The sequence below is a fragment of the Lepeophtheirus salmonis genome, chromosome 2 (assembly GCF_016086655.4).
Source record: "Lepeophtheirus salmonis chromosome 2, UVic_Lsal_1.4, whole genome shotgun sequence".
Taxonomy (NCBI): domain Eukaryota; kingdom Metazoa; phylum Arthropoda; class Copepoda; order Siphonostomatoida; family Caligidae; genus Lepeophtheirus; species Lepeophtheirus salmonis.
Window position 1 is genome coordinate 27,474,567 of NC_052132.2, and position 19,434 is coordinate 27,494,000.

At 29.9% G+C, this 19,434-nt stretch overlaps 1 protein-coding gene across 1 annotated transcript; it reads left to right on the forward strand.

Annotated features, from left to right (window-relative positions):
• Positions 1–9,695: 9,695 nt before the first annotated feature.
• Positions 9,696–18,855, forward strand: LOC121113513 (uncharacterized). Its single transcript, XM_040707305.2, has 31 exons — positions 9,696–9,790; positions 9,868–9,963; positions 10,028–10,123; positions 10,185–10,301; positions 10,361–10,477; positions 10,533–10,628; positions 10,697–10,792; positions 10,849–10,947; positions 11,017–11,127; positions 11,195–11,470; positions 11,551–11,646; positions 11,701–11,799; positions 11,861–11,971; positions 12,032–12,262; positions 12,320–12,415; positions 12,476–12,571; positions 12,642–12,758; positions 12,824–13,075; positions 13,133–13,228; positions 15,527–15,736; positions 15,795–15,911; positions 15,983–16,135; positions 17,021–17,116; positions 17,187–17,396; positions 17,455–17,571; positions 17,641–17,778; positions 17,838–17,933; positions 18,003–18,212; positions 18,282–18,398; positions 18,459–18,593; positions 18,655–18,855. The coding sequence occupies exons 3-31, from the start codon at positions 10,042–10,044 to the stop codon at positions 18,771–18,773; spliced, it is 3,906 nt and encodes a 1,301-aa protein (XP_040563239.2). The 5' UTR covers positions 9,696–9,790; positions 9,868–9,963; positions 10,028–10,041; the 3' UTR covers positions 18,774–18,855.
• The last annotated feature ends 579 nt before the right edge of the window (positions 18,856–19,434 follow it).

Below are 19,434 nucleotides of genomic sequence, written 5' to 3' on the forward strand. Positions count from 1 at the left end.
TTCAATCCGGAATAAGATTGGTACAAAATCATGCCGGGGGGGACCAAGACATGTTATCTTTAAAAAGAGAAAAGAAAATTCTACATTTTCTCAAGCCCACAAAAATTCCGACGACAAAGTTTTGCTCTTTTCTGATGAAAAAAAAAATCACCATTGGTGCCATTGTGAATAAGCAAAACAGTGCCTACATCAAAACTGAACATGCAAACAATGTCTCAGCTTCAGTGAGACATGTCCTCAGAACAAAAAATCCAGTCTTGGGCATTGTGGCCAGCACAGGCATAGTCTCTCCTCCCATCTTTGTGGAAAAGAAGTAACTGCTCAATGCAGATGCTTAGAGAAACTTTCTGGAGAAGAAAGTACACTTTAGGCCATAAATAATTCCGGACAAATTTGTTTCATCTCAAGACGGAGCTCTGTGGCATCGTGCCGCTAAGACCCAGGTCTTCCTGAGAGACAACTTTTGGGACCTCAACATGTGGCCGTCATTCTCTCCAGGCGCGAACCCCTTGGACTACTCGATCTAGGCGTGTCTGGAGGAAAGGGTCTGTGCAACTCCTTAAAGGAGTGTCCAGTCTCTAGAAGCTTCCATCCAGAAGGAGTGGACAAAGCTCGATTCTGACTACATTGTCAAGGTTTGCATGTGATCTAGGCTTCGTATCTAGTCAATTATTAGAGATGCTGGCTCTTATATTGAATAAACGTTGTGCAGATTACTATTTTCAGATGATTTTGTTAAATCAAGTTCTTCAGAAAACCTCTTGAATAAATTTTATTCTCAAAAAATTGAAAATAATAAAATGTGATCCGCTAGATCAGACAACCCCTGTATAAATAATGCATTGATATCCACCCTGAATACAAATTAAATGAATAATTATCAGACGGTTGATCTTTTTAAGATTTATACTTCATGCATCGATGTTAAATGATGCTTAACAAAGAAACAAAAGGTTTCAAATAATGAAACTTTACTAGAACTACGATCTTGTATGTTTCTAGTCCTTAGTTGATATGTACATATTGTTCGTTTGTTACTCGGAAAGAAAAATTAAGGCTTAGGAAACAGCTCCAATATTATCATTTATAAACTGGGTGAATTATTTATTAACTCCTACATATATATATTTTGAATCTTATGTGTTTTTGAAGCATTATGAGCTGTGATACTTTAAAAATATTTCATACTATAATAAAATAGTTATATGAATTTCAGTGATACACAACTACTTGATAATTAAGCTCACTTGAGGGGCTCTGTATTCCAATATTATGCAATATCTAGCCCCACCAAAAGTTGCTCATCACAAAATATTATATTATTATTTCCGAGTCCGATGGAATTATGTAACCCATGGTTTTCCTATTCATAAATGAAATATTAAGTAACTTAATTAAAACCTGAGTTTTGAAGTCATAAAGATGAATAAATTATCCATTTCATTAATTTATTTTTTATCATATATCGTTAACCAAATCAATAATAGGCAAGTCAAGTACATTATTGAGAATCGTTAAAATATCTGTAAAAACATTTTTTGTCATGTTTTTTGAATTTTTTTTTATTAAAAGAATTAACCAATATCTTAAATATTGTAATAAACTTTTACTTTTTATGAAATTTTAAACATTGAAAGATTATAAATAATTTAAAAAAGTGTATTGATGTTAAGTGTCCAATTAATAAAAATAGTATAATGTATAAAAATCAGAAATTCATTTATGTAGTAAAAAATAAGATAAGGTTTCATCAAACATAATCCGTCATAGTAAAATTGATTAAAGTACAAAAAATACATGCATATAGTAAAACACAGTACAAAAGTAAACAATTGTAAACTTTTTTCGCAAAATGGAAGGAATACAGCCTTAAATCTTACCTAGGGTGCCAAATTGCGTACAGAAGGCATTGTTAGGATGTAAATAGACTCGTAAAATGGATAAAAGAAAAAAAAATGAAACAGTTATATTTTTACAGAATGTCAAGATGAAGATAAAAATTGTGCCTTTAGGAAAGAGTAGGGTCACCATCCCACAAAAAGACTGAATGTGAACACACTTGTAAAACATGGAAAGAAAGTTGCAAAGATAACTTTGCAACAAGTTATCTTTAAAAATTTAATAGCCATGACGGATGTGGTGGATATATTGTCAGCTTATATGTGGATCATACGGTGAGCATTTTTGTTACACATACGAATATAGTTATTGTATGTTTAATCATATTAATAATTAAAGCACAAAAATGTGAAGATATACTTTTTAAAACACAATCTGGTAGATATCAAGGTGTTGGGGAAATGTTCCATGAGCTGGATTTTTTATTATCTGTTGCAATCCGATCTTTACTGATTTTATAACCAAGTAAGTATGTTTTCTAGCAAGCAAATTTAAACTTTTGGAGATTAAGAGTGATTCCAAATTCACTTCACCTCATGTGGATTTTTCTAACTCTTTCAATGTATTTTCCAAAATCTTCGCCACCGGTAGTATTACATTCACTATTTTTTGTACATTTAAAGATTCCTTCCAAGTGATGTATACAAGGATTGTTGTATACATCTCCAGTGGAAAGAAATCCTAATAGAACTTTCTTCTCTTTATCTCTGGCTTTTAATTTTTTTAAATTATTTCTCTGTATCTAATTGATATCTATTAAACCCAATAATTTTAGTTTCAGGCGTTGATATTTATATCCTTCAATACTCTTGATGCAGAGCGAAGGTTATCAATGAACCACTGTCCCAAGTAGCTACTATATTTTTGAAGTTATTATTTCCATGGGAATTCAATATGCTGTTAGGTAGTTTATTCGATTCAAATTTTGAATAGAGTTGATGATCGATATAGAGTTTCATTTTATAGGCCCCCACAGTCCTGTATAATGGTCTCTTTTATATTCTTTTGAGAGCTTGAGTATGCAATTGATATTTTTCTGGAATGAACAGCTCTTTTTATTATTGGTATTGTTATCAATTTGCCCATCGGATAAATATTTTGTAATGTTGAGTTCAGTCACCTCTACTTTGGTAAAGTCAATCGTTTTAAAATTAAACTCAGGTATTCTCAACACTCTAGGGCACTATTGCGAAGGATTAGCTTATGCAGATTGAATTCTCTTCCATGCATATTTTTGAATCTCAGGTCTATCAAAACAAATCGTTATAGAAGAACATTTTCTGGATGGGAAAAATAAGTATTTCCTTTTAAAACTTGCAGAACAGTGTTTTGAAATTTTTGTTCTTACTCTTTCATCAATTACATTGATTGAAACATATGCCTTGTCCCATCTTTTACATTGGAATTCTTCTTTATGGTGAACCACATACGAGTATAGACAAGCTTTACATAATTTCCAGACAAATAAAGTTATCAGAAGAATTTTCTTCAGAAACATACAGACAAAAATCCTATTAGCATTTTTAAAAGCAGTATCATCCAAAATACGCCGCTCAGATATAGAAAGATGAATTTGATCTAAATATTTTCGATCTGAACTAATAATCTGTTAATAATAGAGGTACAGAAAATCCAGGGAGGCTACCCCTGTAATTAAGTGGCACAGAGAAACCTCGTTTTCAAGAAATATACAAATAAACTAGTGAACAGGTTTTTGAAGATATCTTTCTAAAAACCCTTTTCATTCAACTGTTAGAATGAAATGTTTTTTTTTTGTTTTTTTTTGCTTAAAAAGCTAATAATTTCATCACACAAGCAACGAGCTTTTTCAGTAGTTGATATAAAATGTCCTACATACTTGTTATTTGGTTTCGAAATCAAGGATACATCCTCATCTCTTTCTATTTTTTGTACCCTTATAATCTAATTTTACATTTTTATATTAATCATCTTGCTTTGTCAAAGGAATATTTTCAGCACATTCTTCTCTTCTTCTAATTCTCCTAATTTTATTTTTGTCTTTGACATTTTTTGCATTAGATTTAACGATATGGCCAATATCATCCAATACAGGCATAAATATGAATGCAACCACTCTATCTGACAAACCTACCCTGTCATAGGCCCCTGAATATGAAGACAAAGATTTTCTTTTCTTTTTGAAATGACTACTTGGACCTTTTTTTCCTTCTAGTATTATCCTGTTTAGAGTGGTGTTTGGGGGTAAAACTTTTGTTACTCCTATTAATGATGATAGAAAATGCGTCATTTAGATTTGTTTTATCAAAATAAAAAGAGTTTTTCGAATAAAAAAATATATATTTAGTTAATACAAATAAAAGTTTGTTCTTGATTTTTGCGGAAAAAGTGAGTTATAAAAAATTTAGGTTAGACATTGATATTTCAATCCCTTGTGGGGAGTTAAAAACGTTATACTACCCATATGAAATTTAACATGTATGCTTATTTTTGTGCATAACATTGAAATATAACTAGCCCTATTCAATTTTATAGACATTTTTATCAATAAAACCGCAAAACATATTCAACTCTTCTATTAATTACATATATACATAAATGGTTCGTGGAAACTCTTACGAGATAAATATGTTGATAGCTTAATTATCAGTGATATTATAACTTTAGTAGACTTATATTGGAAAATATAAATATTGTTTAACGTATTTCAAAAGTTAGTTAGTCGAAAGTCATTTTCTGAATTACTAAATCACTTGTTATTTTATTTAAATTCGATCGTGAGGATTTAGGATCTCCATATCATATAATAAATAAATTAGTGATTATATTAAACGCTTACGATATAACAAAACTTTGTGTAAGAACGATTTTTTTCGTATTCATGACACTAACACTTAATGTTATTTTTAAATGTATTATTTGTGAAAAGTGGTACAATGCACCTACAAAAATATATATTTATTTATGTGTTTTATTGTTTACATTTTTATTTTGTCTTAATTGTTTAGCTGCATAACATACATTTGATGATTGATTAATTTACTACGATTTACACATATTACAATTATATATTTATACATCTAAAATATAAAAACTTATTGACTACTCCCATTGGTCTTAGGTTTATTGATAAGTGTCTTGCATTGAAATCCATCGATATGGGGAATAACTATTTCGTTCCAGAATGCCGTAGTAGCTATAAGTCATCGAAGTCTTAAAAAAAGTATCTAGATGTGATGCATTATATTCGTAATTAGTTTATTAACAGAGAAATACTTATATAGACAAGATGACAACGATACTCAAGAAGGAGACATACTTATGTTATCTAGTTTATGTCCATTGTAAAGAGTCATGGTGCTACAACCTTAAGGTATATCACATGCCCCTTCTTTCGGGACAGAATTTGTATAGCCTACTCTGTCAGACCCCTACAAGCTATTCAAACTTAACTGATTTACAATGCTTTATAAATCTACGGGTTCTTAGCAGAACTTTTCCATCTCTGATATTAATTTATAGTATATTGAAAAAATTCATCAATTCACGGCAATCTTCTCTTATTTACAATAATATACCTCATACTGTATTTCCTATCCCACGCATTTTCCTGCAGACAAACTATTTTTGGGGTGAAGTTTCCTTGTGATGAACATGCTTCGGGATGAACTTGTCTTGGGGGTCAACTTTCCAGGGGTGCATAGAGTGCGGTGAACTTTCCGTACATGATTATTTTGAACTTTGCAAAGGAACAAAAACCCTTAATGCATGTCTCGATATTCCCAAAGCCTTTAATTCAGTTAGGCATCACTCCATGAGGCTGGTCTGCCAGAGGTTTCAGGTCCCTTTAATCCTAACAGATTACATATGCTAGCTATATAGAAAAGCCTCGACAACCGTAGAAGGCCTCAATAATACTTAAACTAAATACTGAATAATATGCTAAAACGTGGAATGTACACGAAGGAGTCTCTCAGCCATAAAGCTCAAATATAACTTTAGAAACATCTTAAGGTCTCACGTTTTCCCGATTATCCTCTGTGAATCAATTTTATTCTGTTAAAAATAACTTCAATATTTTATATTACAATACTCTTGTTGTAATATATCCCTACCCAATGATATCAGAAGTAATTATACTTCAAGGTAATTTATGCCTACCGTGACCTCGGGGTTTCAAGGTCATGGGGGTATGAATAAGTGACACACCAGAGGTAGAGGAGTATCCTGGGGGTCTACAGCTAGGTGTATGAGACAAGGTATAAAACCAGTATAAGTAGATTGTTTAAGGTATTTTTGAAAAACAAAAATTGTGGTTTTTAGAAATTTTTGTTTAAACACCGTCATTTTCGGTTTTTATATTTTGTCATTATCTCAATATTTCAAAAAAATACATAAATTATTTTTATATAAGAGGATGCTTATGGATTAAAATATTACCTAACTATCTAATCCTATTAATTAAAAAAAAGAAATAATAACCATAATTTTATTATATAAATATAAAAAAAAATCTACGAACGGTTTCACAAAAATAATTTCAACGATGGGAATTTCCAGAATAATTAATATACCAACTTTTTTATTTTATTTCGATCTATCAAGGAGAATAGTAAGAATACATTTTGAATGTAGATGTTTGAAAAAATATTTCCAAAAAACACTCTTAAAATTAGAAATTTTGGTTAATAGGTGTCATTTGTACATTTCTTGCGGTAAAAGTAATCAGAAACACTCTAATATTGATCACAATGACACAATAAATATCTTTTGTCATAAAGTTTTTGAATAAAAATAAGAGCTAAGGTTATTGCAATTATTTCTTAAGAATTTAATGCAGGACATATGAAATTGTGCTTTTTTTATACATTATAAAAAAAAGGTCGAAGATAGGGAAATTTAAAAAAATAAAATAAAAAGGTCCTTGCACATTTATCTTTGCACTAGGCACTGCTCACACTATAACAGAAAGGAGACCAGAGAGTATCTAAAGAGTGCATTACTTTTTTTATGCCTTCCATCACCTCAATTTTTTAAATTTTAATAGGAATCTGTTATAACTTTGTAATCATATAGAAAGTATTTAAACAGGAAAAATATTGATAAATGGTAAAAAATGTTATACTAAGTTAAATGACAAAATGGCTAAGATATTTAGGTTATTCCAACACTGACTTAAATATTTTCATTCATATTGTAAAAAGGTATTTATAAAATAAATTCTTTCCTCAAAAATAAATATTCAATATTCAAAAGCAAATATAATTATCATTGATTTTTTTTGAATAAACATGTATCTAAATACAGCTGAAAGACATATAAAAAACTATTTATAATCCTTCAATAATAACACACTTTACAAAATTATCGTCACATCAATATAGATTTTACAAATGGGAAGTCACATGTTTAATTTGAATAATGTTATCGGAACAAGGAACATCAAAGCTGCTAAGTTAATTTTAAAATGTATACGTAAGTGAAATACTTATAAATTACTTTATTTTAATTATTTAATTATTTTTAGCATCAACATGTAGGGACTCATCCGGTTCAAGGTTTAGATATCCAATTCACAAAAGGATCCTACAAACCTTGACAATTCATATCCTGATGAAATTTTTCCAGATAGTAGTTTACTCTAATGAGTCTTAGTGTACACTATCCAGAGGATTAGGAGAAAACGGTCTTTAAAGTTTTTATGATGGGTAATGTAACTGTCATTTTTTACTGCTATCATCATTAATTGGTTATAGTTCATGAACAATGCTCCTTTTCACTAATCAGAAGCATGGTCAATCAAATATTATAATGGGTAAATTTAACCATTTTATTTTTAACTTTATTTGAATATTTCTAAAATTCAAGAATTTCAAATCATAATATTTTTTGTTAAATTTTTTTTATAAATACTCTGAAAATATAATTTATGCTTTTAAATTTTAATTCATTTATAAATAATATCCAAAAGTATAATTATCGTAAAAGTGTCAAAAAGAAAACATCTTTTTACCTCTAGAACAATTTATGCAAGAGGATTTTCTACAAAAAAAAAAATATAAAACATCATTATTAGATACTTAAAAATAATTTTGCATAAAAATCCAGGAGGTAGAAATTATTGATTTATTTATTCATTTCATATACTAAGTATGCGCCTATGAAATGAGACTTTCGGCTATTGGTCCCTAGGTGTCGCCAGTTAGACATTATAAACTGGTCCAAAAATCTAAATGCTTATTTCAACATGTGTCAACAATATTTAATTCATTGTTTGTATAGCTTTATTCACCAACGCACTTTTTTCGCTCGTAAAAATGTCTAATTTTGTACTTATAAACTACGATGTACGGACATTATAGATTTTCTGTTACTAATTGAAGAAAAACGCTTCTCAATCCCATCAAATGCTTCTGGAAGCTTACAGTGGACATCCTCTAAGCAGAGCATAGTGCTTCAGGGGGTTTGAAAAATTCCAAAGTGGTGATTTTGACGTGAGAAATGAAGAACGCGGCGTGTGTTCTGGGACCTGTGTGGTGTCATATGGTATGAACTTCTACAACCCAGTACAAACCGTTAATGGTGATCTCTACCAACAACAATTGGCCTATTTGAACCATCCTATACACCAAAAGCGGCAAAAATATGAAGCCAGGCAACACAAGGTAATTTTCCTTGATGACAACGTTCAAAAATCATTATAACTTGCTTTTGAGTTAACAGCTGATAAATATACAATATATCAGTTGTAAAGGTATGAATTATAATCTATAGAATTCCATAAATATTCAAATGACAAACGAAGTTAGAAAATAGCTGTCAGGCTACATGTACACAAGGTAATAAGTTCATGAATTACATACTTATTTAGTAAATGAGTACCTTTCAGCTAAAAAAAACATCTGGTTAAACTTGAAGGCAAATATGTAAATGTTTTGGTCAAAAACATTTTATCATTTTCCCTCTTAATATTGAGAGTATGATGGATACCATAAAAGAATCTTCAGCTGTTGAAGATAAAATTGAATGACATATTACTTGTGATAAAACTTATTCTCAGTATTTATTAAACTGGCTCTATATACATTTTTAATTAATGATAGTTTGCAAAGATGATGAAATCGGGTGAACATTTAAAGATTGTAAAAGTTCCTCAAGACTAAAATGTTATATTTATATGAATAATTTTTCTTAGAGGGCTAAAATATATTTTACTTAGATATTTGTGAAGAAGATCCAAAGACTCATTGCTATATGAAGAATCATACTGATGAACGAACAAATTATTATTATTAATTTTTTTTGACATTATAAATATTAATATTTTATTGTGATGGTCAATGTCATGTATCTAAGTGAATGCCAAATGTTTAGTTGTGTATGTTGTAAGTATATATATCTGCCTATAATTTATATTTATCAGTTTTTGCAAATTTAGATGATAATCAATGTTCTCATTTAATCTCAAAAAATATTGATATCAATCACCAGGAGCGACCAACGTAAACATACTTCATATTTAAATAAATTTTGTTGTTGATCATGTTGGAATATTCGTAAGTCGTAAGAAGAGATATACTCAAATTGTAAATGTTATTTTAAGATTACAAGTGTTAAAAGTATTTAACTATATTAGCGTATTACTCATTCAGGTATAAAGGATTAAGTTAAAATAATTAATATTTGTAAATATACCTGCGACGTATCTGGTAATTATTGGATGTTTCTCCTTGGCTCTTAATTTCTAACTTTTTGTATCTATTAAATTGCTTCTTTTCAATATCAATTTGAATCTAAAATTTGAATTTTTTAGATGTTTGCCTTGATGAACGTGGTTTTAGATACTGTTATATTGACAGTTGTGGAGATTATAATACTTCAATAAAATGCCGTAAAACTTGCAGACGATGTAGTGAGTAACATTTTTTTCAAAAATAATAGTATTGATAACAGGTGTGAAATCTTATTTCGTTTTTTTTTAAAACACAGAATGCGAAGATGATGCAAATTTTTATTGTGTAGATTCTTCACAATGTTATGTAGAATCTTTTAGAACTAGATGTAGGAAAACGTGTAAAGTTTGCGGTAAATTATTTAAAAAAAGTTAGTTTCTTCTAAACATACACAATCAAAGTAAAATATTTCTTAGCCTGCCAAGATCTGATGGAAGATTGTCAATCACGGAGAAATCAATGTTACGATGAGAATACCTCCAACGAATGCCCTCGAACATGTAACAAGTGCGGTACGTCATTTCACAATTATTATCTTATTCTTGAGTTTAATATGATTTTTATCTAAAACAGGACCTGATTGTGTTGATATATTATCCAAAGAACAATGTGATAAATTTCAAAGTTTAGGAGATTGTGAAGGAAATGGTTTTGTAAAATCAGTGTGCTCAGCTACTTGTAAAACTTGTGGTAAGCTTTTCCTCTGTTATTTATTTATTTTACGATATTATATTTCATATATCTAATAGAACAAACTTGCAAGGATATTTTGAATCAACATACTTGTCAGAGTTATAAAAATAAAGGACTTTGTTCTCATAATGACTATGTTCGAAACTTCTGCTTCAAGACTTGTGATCTTTGTGGTTTGTGATTTTTTTTTATTTGAGAGATTTTATTAATACTTATTGAGAAATGTAGGTAATGTTTGTGAGGATTTGGAACATTATTGTAATATTTATCACTGCAATAATGAACATCATCAAAAGCGTTGTCGAAAAACATGTAAACTATGTGGTAAATATTTAGAGATTAATGATAAAATTATAGTATTTCTTAATGATAAATTTAATCCATTCTTTTAGATTGTAAAGATCGTGGTCCAAACTGCCGTGGCAACCCAGAGAAATGTGCCGATGAGAATTTCCGAAAAGAATGTCAATTCACCTGCAAAACATGCGGTAAATTTAACTAACTAATATATTTCACATTAATATTCATCCTTCTATATCTGAAGAATGTCGTGATAAATCACCTGTATTTTGTAGAAGTTCTCAAATATCTTGTTATAGACAAGAAACTATAGAAAAATGTCAAAAAACATGTGGATTCTGTGGTATTAGATGAATAAAACTATTGTAATTTTAAACCTATAACTAAATTTGCCTTTTTTCTCAATTTTCAGAAGTAAACTGTGTTGATCTCTTACCTGATAAATTTTGCTCTCTATTTAAAGATAGATGTTCTGGGAATAAATATATGTTAAGTCACTGTGCTTATACCTGTGGCTCTTGTGGTGAGTAACACTTTTTTGCCAATTTTTATTACTTGATATTTTTACTTCTTACATTTTAAAACTTCAGCTCCAAAATGTAAGAATCTTTGGGTACGTCAAGCTTGTGAAAATGTACGAAGGAAAGGTCAATGCCATCAAAATATCGGGAAAACGTTTTGTCGCAAATATTGTGAGAATTGTGAGAAGCCAACCACTACAACGACAACAACGACGACAACGACAACTACTCCAAAACCAGTCATTGAGTGTGTTGATAAACAAACCTGGGATGTATACTGTAGGAAAAGTGATTGCGGTGATCCAAAAGTATACACAAATTGTCCCAAAACATGTGGATTTTGTGGTAAGAAAACTCAAACCTAATTATACAAGTTTAATTATTATATAAGAGATCTAACCCCTTCCACTTTTGAATCAAAACAGGATGTGAAGATAAAGATTCAAATTGCCAATTTAATTCTGTTCAGTGTTATTTGGAAAAATTTCGAGAAAAATGTCCACAGACCTGCCAAGTTTGCCGTAAATAATATTGAAATATCGTATAAATCGTTTTTTAAATTTATTTGATTACAGTTTGTAATGATATTGAGGATTCTTATTGCTCAATGGTTTCTGATCGTTGTTCTGATTTTGATATTAGAATAAAATGTCCAAAGACATGTGGAGTTTGCAGTAAGTTGATAATACTATAGATATATTGTAATAAATTTCACATTGACACATTGCAATTTAGAAAAACGCTGCATGGATGTATATGATAGAGAAACTTGCAGGGAATTAATTCTTCGATATGATTGCAATAATCAGTATGTAAGAGACTTTTGCGGATTATCTTGCGGCTGCAGTAAGTATAAATTCTATTTCATTACTAATTTCTAACATATTGGTTATATTCCATTCATAGAGCCTCATTGTACGGATTACATCAAAAGTAGTGATTGTAATGTATTTAAAACGAGTCATCAAAAAGGTTGTTATAATCCCTATATAAGAAGTGTCTGTAGAGAAACGTGTAATGCTTGCAATGATCCTGAACAAGTTTGTGAGGATAAAAGGGACAAATATTTCTGCACAAAAAAAGATTGTGGAGATATTGAAGTCCTTAAACAATGTCAAAAGACTTGTGGGGTTTGCAGTATGATGATTATATTCAATTTTTTATTCATTATATTAAATGATAATACATATGTAGATTGTTATGACACAAGAGTGGATTGTAAAGAGAATATAAGTCAATGCGATAGATCATCATTCCGCCAAGAATGTCCTCAAACATGCCAGGTTTGCCGTAAGTTGAACCAAATCAATGATTCATTATTGGGAATCTATATTATAATTTAAAAACTAGATTGTGAGGATGAAGACTCGTCTTGCAGAAGCAAATACGATCAATGCCATGAACTATCTGTTAAGATAAAGTGTCCTGCTACATGTAACATTTGCAGTAAGACTATTTTCCTTTCTTTTATAGACCATCATTACCTCTTACGTTTACTTCCTTGACATGTTTTCAGAAAAAACTTGCTTTGATGAAAATAATTCTGGTTGGTGTAACTATTTTATAGAACAGTATAGCTGCCATAATGCTTATGTTAAGAATAAGTGTCCAAAGGCTTGCAAAATCTGTCCAAGTATTTTTTTAACTCTATTTTATGTTTAGATATATAATTTTTAAATAACTTATTTCTGTGATTAGATGAAGAGTGTGAAGATTTTCTTCCTGGACATATCTGTAATAACTTTTCAGGTTCTTGTAATCGGAATACATATGTTCGTAAGGTCTGTAGAAGAACCTGTGGTGAATGTTCTACTCAAACAACTGAATCACCTATACCAACACCACAACCTCCACCAACTGAATGTATAGATCATTCCATGGATTGTAACGTAAACCAATGTCCAAAGGAAAGTGTATACAATGTTTGTCCAAAAACATGTGGTATTTGTGGTAAGGAATTAATAAACTAAAATTTGATATCTTTTAACTCTCACAAATCATGCGTAGGATGTGCCGATAAAAGATCTGATTGTGCTCATTTTACGGATGAATGTCCAAACTCAAGTTGGAATAGACAATGTTCGAGAACGTGTCAGATATGTGGTAAGAAATGTTTTGAAATAAATTATTAAAAAAAAGATAATAGCATAGTTACACTCTCGGAACTATTCTTCTGGAAAACTACTCTTAGACATTAAAAAACCGTTCCAATTAAATTTAAGACATTTCACCCTCTAAAAATAATAATGGAATAATTCATTTATTTGTGAGAAAACTTATACTAACTATAAAATTATTATCTTGAACTCAATTTGCGTAGGTTCGCACTAGTATTGAGACTCGGTCAGGCACTGAATTTGTTTTTCGATTTTGTCTTAAGTGATTATGAACCTATTTTTTGTCTCATATATTATGAGAGACCAGTTTTTTTTTGAAGATCAACTTTCATTCATTTTTCTTAAAAAATGTCTAAAGTGCAAAATAAATTCTAGTCTAAATACTGCAAAATTCATCCAAGATATGTCTGTTTAAACTTCATATAACGTCATTGTACTTGAAAAAACATATGATATCATGTCATAAACAATTTATCTGTAAAATCGGTCTAAACCTAATTTTTCGTTTGGTCCAATCTAGACGGAACTTTTCCTTTGGAGCGATTTAGACCGAATTTTTATACAAAAAAACATAAATACTTTTATTAATTATTTCTTTTGAAAATTCAAACGTATTAGCGAGCAAGGAGCACTTAGTTTATAATTATCTCTATGACTTATTATGTCGTCCATCAACGTTACCAACATATAATTTTCTATTTAATTAGCACTTATACAAATTCAGGGGTGACCGCAGGGGGGGTGCGATGGAGGGATAGTAGCCCCCTCCCAAAATTAAGGAACTTTTCCTTTTTACAACAAAATTATATAATTGGAAATTAATTTTAATAATTCAAATATTATATAATTTTTCAAATTTTTTTCCAAAAAATTCAATTTTATGTCAATAGCTATGGATTTTTGAATTTTTTTTTTCAATAAATTTAATATTTGAAATTATTTTTCAAAGAAATTAATTTTTTTAAAATAGCTTTATATTTTTAAATTTATTTTGTTAAAATTTATAATCAATTATTTTCTAAATAATTGATTATAAATTTTTTTTCAAAGATAAAAATTCTTTTGTGAAAAGCTGTGAAGTTTTGAAATTTTTCAAAAATATTCCATAAATTAAGGTCGTCTCAAAATATAATCTTGCAGATGCCCCTGAATTTTTATATCTTTACCTAAACAAGGCACTTTTTCAATCACAGATCCTTTTTATTTATATATCTAGTGCATCAACAGAAAAATAATCTCCAATAAAATATACAAAAAAAAGTGACTGTGACTCCAAAGGGTTAATATGAATAATTTGTTGATGAAAATTACGATTATGAATTGTCAAATATTTTAAGAATAATCTTTTGAGATAGTGTCTATTTTGACGGGTCACATTAATGCTATCTGAATGATTTAATAAAATAAAAATTACAATCCATTTCCGGATTCAGAATTATAAATATTCTTTTCTCAATTAATCAATTAATTCAATTAATGTTTCACTAGAAAGTTGAATTTTTACCAGAAATAACGAATCATAAGCATGTCTTGGGGGTACAAGATATGGCAGCACAAATGGGTCCAAGAACATTTTAATTTACCTAAGACTAGTACAAGTATCTCATTTTTTTGTCTTGTTTTATTTCGATCTCATTTTATGAGTTAGAATACTCTTATTGGATGTATGAACAACATGACTAAAAATGGTACATATGTATCAATATAATAATTGATAAAAAAATTTATTGTTATAAACAATTTTTAAACCAAGTATAAGAGCTTGTTTTTCATAAATACCTCAGTTTAAGTACAAGGAACAAGTATAATACAGAGAAATAAAAGTGCTAAAATACTTGGCACCAGCCCTGATAAGCAGTCTAGGAAGATGCTAAGGGTACCGTCCAAATGGGTAGGGAAGTGGTCAGATAACTTTTTTTTAGGGGAACACGAAAATAAATTGTCAAAAAATGTATTTACACCAAACTTGTGGCATGGTGTTTATTTCATATAACACAAGGAAGTAAGAGTCCTTTTTTATGAAATAAAAATAACATCCACTCCTTTTACACCCAAAAAATTTTAAATTATCGGGCATTTGGACTAGTTTACCCTTGTTACACCATTAAATCTTACCAAGGGTGCCAAATCGTTATAGGACGGGGCTGTTAAGACGTAATAAGTAAACCGAGTGTAGTTCTTAAGCGATATTAGAATGTCGAAGCCTTTTGTATTCAAGGGGTAGATATCTTAGATCTGTAAAAAGTCTTCAGGAACCCTAATGAAACAAATTCTTCATTAACAGAATGTCGAGACGAAGCAAGAGATTGTGGCCTTAGAAAGAATGATTGTAATAATACCAAAACAAAGACTGAATGCGCACTAACTTGTAATATGTGTAAACCAGCCTGCAAAGATAACTTTGATTCAAGTTATTGTCAACAATTTAAAACACATTACGGATGCAGTGGAGAATTTATGAAGAAATATTGTAAACGTACATGTGAAACATGCAGTGAGTACTCTTTTTGTCATAAAAATATATAAATTATTGTATTGATAATGAATTAAAGGACCAAAATGTGAAGATTTACTCTCTGAAAAACAATGTGATAGATATAAAAGAAATGGGAAATGTTTATTAAGTTATTGCCAGATCTATTGTAGAAGAACCTGTGGTTTCTGTAATGGTAATAAAAGAGAAAGCGAGCAAATTTCAGTTTAAGTAATTATTTCTTTGTATTTTTTGCTTTTTCCATAGATGTAATAAGACCACCTATACCTGCAACAAGAACCCCTACACCAAAACCACCCCAACCAACTGAATGTAGAGATTATGTCAAACATTGTAATGTACACAATTGCCCAAGAAATGATATATACAACAATTGTCGAAAGACATGCGGGGTCTGTGGTAAGGAATATTTTAATAACTTTTGATCTAAATTAACTTTCAAAAATTATTTGTAGGATGCGTCGATAACAGAAATGATTGTAATCTTTTCACCGATCATTGTCCAAATCCAGATTGGAATTGTCAATGCAAAAAAACTTGCCAAATATGCGGTAAGATATTGGAAAATAAATTAGTAAAAAGTCTACAGGAACACTAATGAAACAATTCTTCATTTACAGAATGTCGAGACGAAGTAAGAGATTGTGGCCTTAGAAAGCATGATTGTAAAAATACTAAAACAAAAACCGAATGCGCACTAACTTGTAATATGTGTAAACCAGCCTGCAAAGATAACTTTGATTCAAGTTTTTGTCAACAATTTAAAACCCATTATGGATGTTCTGGTGATTTTATGAAGAAATATTGTAAACTTACATGTAAAGCATGCAGTGAGTACTCTTCTCGTCATAAAGATACATAATTACTATATTAATAATTAATTAAAGCACCAAAATGTGAAGATATACTATCTAAAAAACAATGTGAAAGATATAAATCTACCAGGAAATGTTCGAAGAGCTATGTGCAGATCTATTGTAGAAGGACTTGTAATATCTGCGAGGGTAATAAAACGGATAGCCAGCAAATTTAAGTTTAAAAAAATGTTATTTTTGTATTTTTACTTTGATCATAGATGTAATTAGACCACCTGGACCAGCAACAAGACCACCTACACCAAAACCACCCCAACCAACTGAATGTAAAGATTATGTCAAACATTGTAATGTACACAATTGTCCAAGAAATAATATATACAACAAATGTCAAAAGACATGCGGAGTCTGCGGTAAGAAATATTTTAAAAACTTTTCATCTGAATTAACTTTCAAAAATCATTTGTAGGATGTGTCGATATCAGAAATGATTGTGAACACAACATGGATCATTGTCCGAACCGAGATTGGAATAGTCAATGCAAAAAAACCTGCCAAATATGTGGTAAGATAATTGAAAAAAAAATTGTAAAAAGTGTATATGAACAAAAATGAAAAAAATTCTTCATGTACAGAATGCCAAGATGAAGCAAAAGATTGTGCCTTTAGAAAGCATGATTGTAATAATCCCAAAACAAAGGCTGAATGCGCATTAACTTGTAATATGTGTAAACCAGCTTGCAAAGATAACTTTGTGGCAAGTTTTTGTCAACAATTTAAAACCCATTACGGATGTTCTGGTGATTTTATGAAGAAATATTGTAAACTTACTTGTGAAACATGCAGTGAGTACTTTTCTTGTCCTAAAAAATACATAATTACTATATTAATAATTAATTAAAGCACCAAAATGTGAAGATATACTGTCGGAAAAACAATGTGATAGATATAAAACTACTAAGAAATGTTCAATGATCTATGTGCAGATCTATTGTAGAAGGACTTGTAATATCTGCGAGGGTAATAAAACGGATAGCCAGCAAATTTAAGTTTAAATAATTTTATTTTTGTTTTTTACTTTAACCATAGATTTAATTAGACCACCTGGACCAGCAACAAGACCACCCCCACCACCTGAATGTAAAGATCATGACAATCATTGTAATGTATACAATTGTCCGAGAAATGATATATACAATAATTGTCAAAAGACATGTGGTATTTGTGGTAAGAATTTATTTAAAAACTTCTCATCTACCTAAATTAACTTAAAAAAAATTTGGTAGGATGTGTTGATACCAGAGATGATTGTGAACATAACATGGTTCATTGTCCGAATCCAGATTGGAATAGTCAATGTAAAAGGACTTGCCAAATATGTAGTAAGATAATTTGAAATAAATTTGTGAAAAGTTTTAAGGAAAATAAATTAAACAATTCTAAATTTCAAGAATGTCAAGATGAAGCAAGAGATTGTGCCTCAAGAACAGGTTATTGTCATGATTCCAAAACAAAAACAGAATGCGCACTAACTTGTAACATGTGTAAGCCAGCTTGCAAAGATAACTTTGTTTCCAGTCTTTGTCGAGAATTTAAAAAATATTACGGATGCAGCCAATATTTTATGAGTACATATTGTAAACAAACCTGTCAATTATGCAGTGAGTAGAGGCTTTCTTCGAAAATGATTCGCCGTTATACTTTTATTCATATTAATAATTAATTTTAAGGACCAAAATGTGAAGATATACTCTCTCAACAACTATGTCAAAGATATAAAAGTAATGGGGAATGTTCAAAGAGTTATACAAAGATTTATTGTAGAAATACCTGTAATTGCTGCGATGGTATTGAAATGCATATTTTTTTTACATTAATTACTCATTAATTCGTTATTTATTTAATAGATGGCGGTGGTGGTGGAATAGGAGAGATTTGCCGAGACAAATGTAGTTATTCTAAGTGCAAATATGAGCATGAGTGTGGTAATTGTTGGAAACCTGAAGTACAAAGCAATTGCAAGAAAACATGTGGTCTTTGTAGTAAGACAATAAATTTTTACCCTTAACTTTTTCTGAACTAATATTTAGCGCCTTATTTTAGAATGTCGTGATATTTGGAATTCGTGGAAATGTTCTAATTATAAGAATCACGGTTATTGTAATCAAAATGACCAAGTTAAATATTGGTGTAGATCAACTTGCAAATGCTGTGGCAATTAGGACGATGATGTGTGCAATGATTAAATTTCAGTCTTATAAATTCATAAATTCTCATATCCAAAAATAAATTTGCTTAAGAAAAGACTGCAGTAACAAGATTCATTTACTTTTGGAGGTATGGTTCTGATGATTCCAAATGCAGTCGTTCATTAATACATACGACTGTATTATTATTCCTCGCACCATAATAGGCTTATGATATACATTAGAGAAAACTTTATACAGTATGGTACCTCAAACTCCCCATGTTTTCAAATTTTTCTTTGCATTTCTATTTTGCTATAACAACAAAAATTCAGACGTTTTATAACATTAAATTAAATAAAAGAAAATCTTTTATATTGTCGTTTAAGAATTCAAGAGTATGCTCTGAAATGATATCGCCTGATGACCTTTTATTTCTTGAGATATATCATGCTGGACCAAGTAATTCGATTTCACTGGCGCTTCCAATTAAAACTCGTAATCTTTCTTAAACTACAGACATTTTTTTTTTAGTGCTGGTAGCTGTTTGGTATCCTAATGCAGTGTTGCGAATACGAGTGCATTCCAATTTTCTACAATTTATTGGACACTATGATTTGTTGTTGATCTCCTTGCTTTGTCTGCAAAGTACGATTAAGCAATACAAGAGGTATCATCTCCTGATGTCTGAATCACC

What these genes read in the sequence shown, in the direction of transcription:
- LOC121113513 (XM_040707305.2), top strand. Translation starts at nt 10,042, where the DNA reads ATGGAAGATTGTCAATCACGGAGAAATCAATGTTACGATGAGAATACC. An exon ending in TTATACCTGTGGCTCTTGTG is followed by an intron (nt 11,128 to 11,194) that starts GTGAGTAACACT and finishes TTAAAACTTCAG; the next exon opens with CTCCAAAATGTAAGAATCTT. An exon ending in AAAAACATGTGGTATTTGTG is followed by an intron (nt 13,076 to 13,132) that starts GTAAGGAATTAA and finishes AATCATGCGTAG; the next exon opens with GATGTGCCGATAAAAGATCT.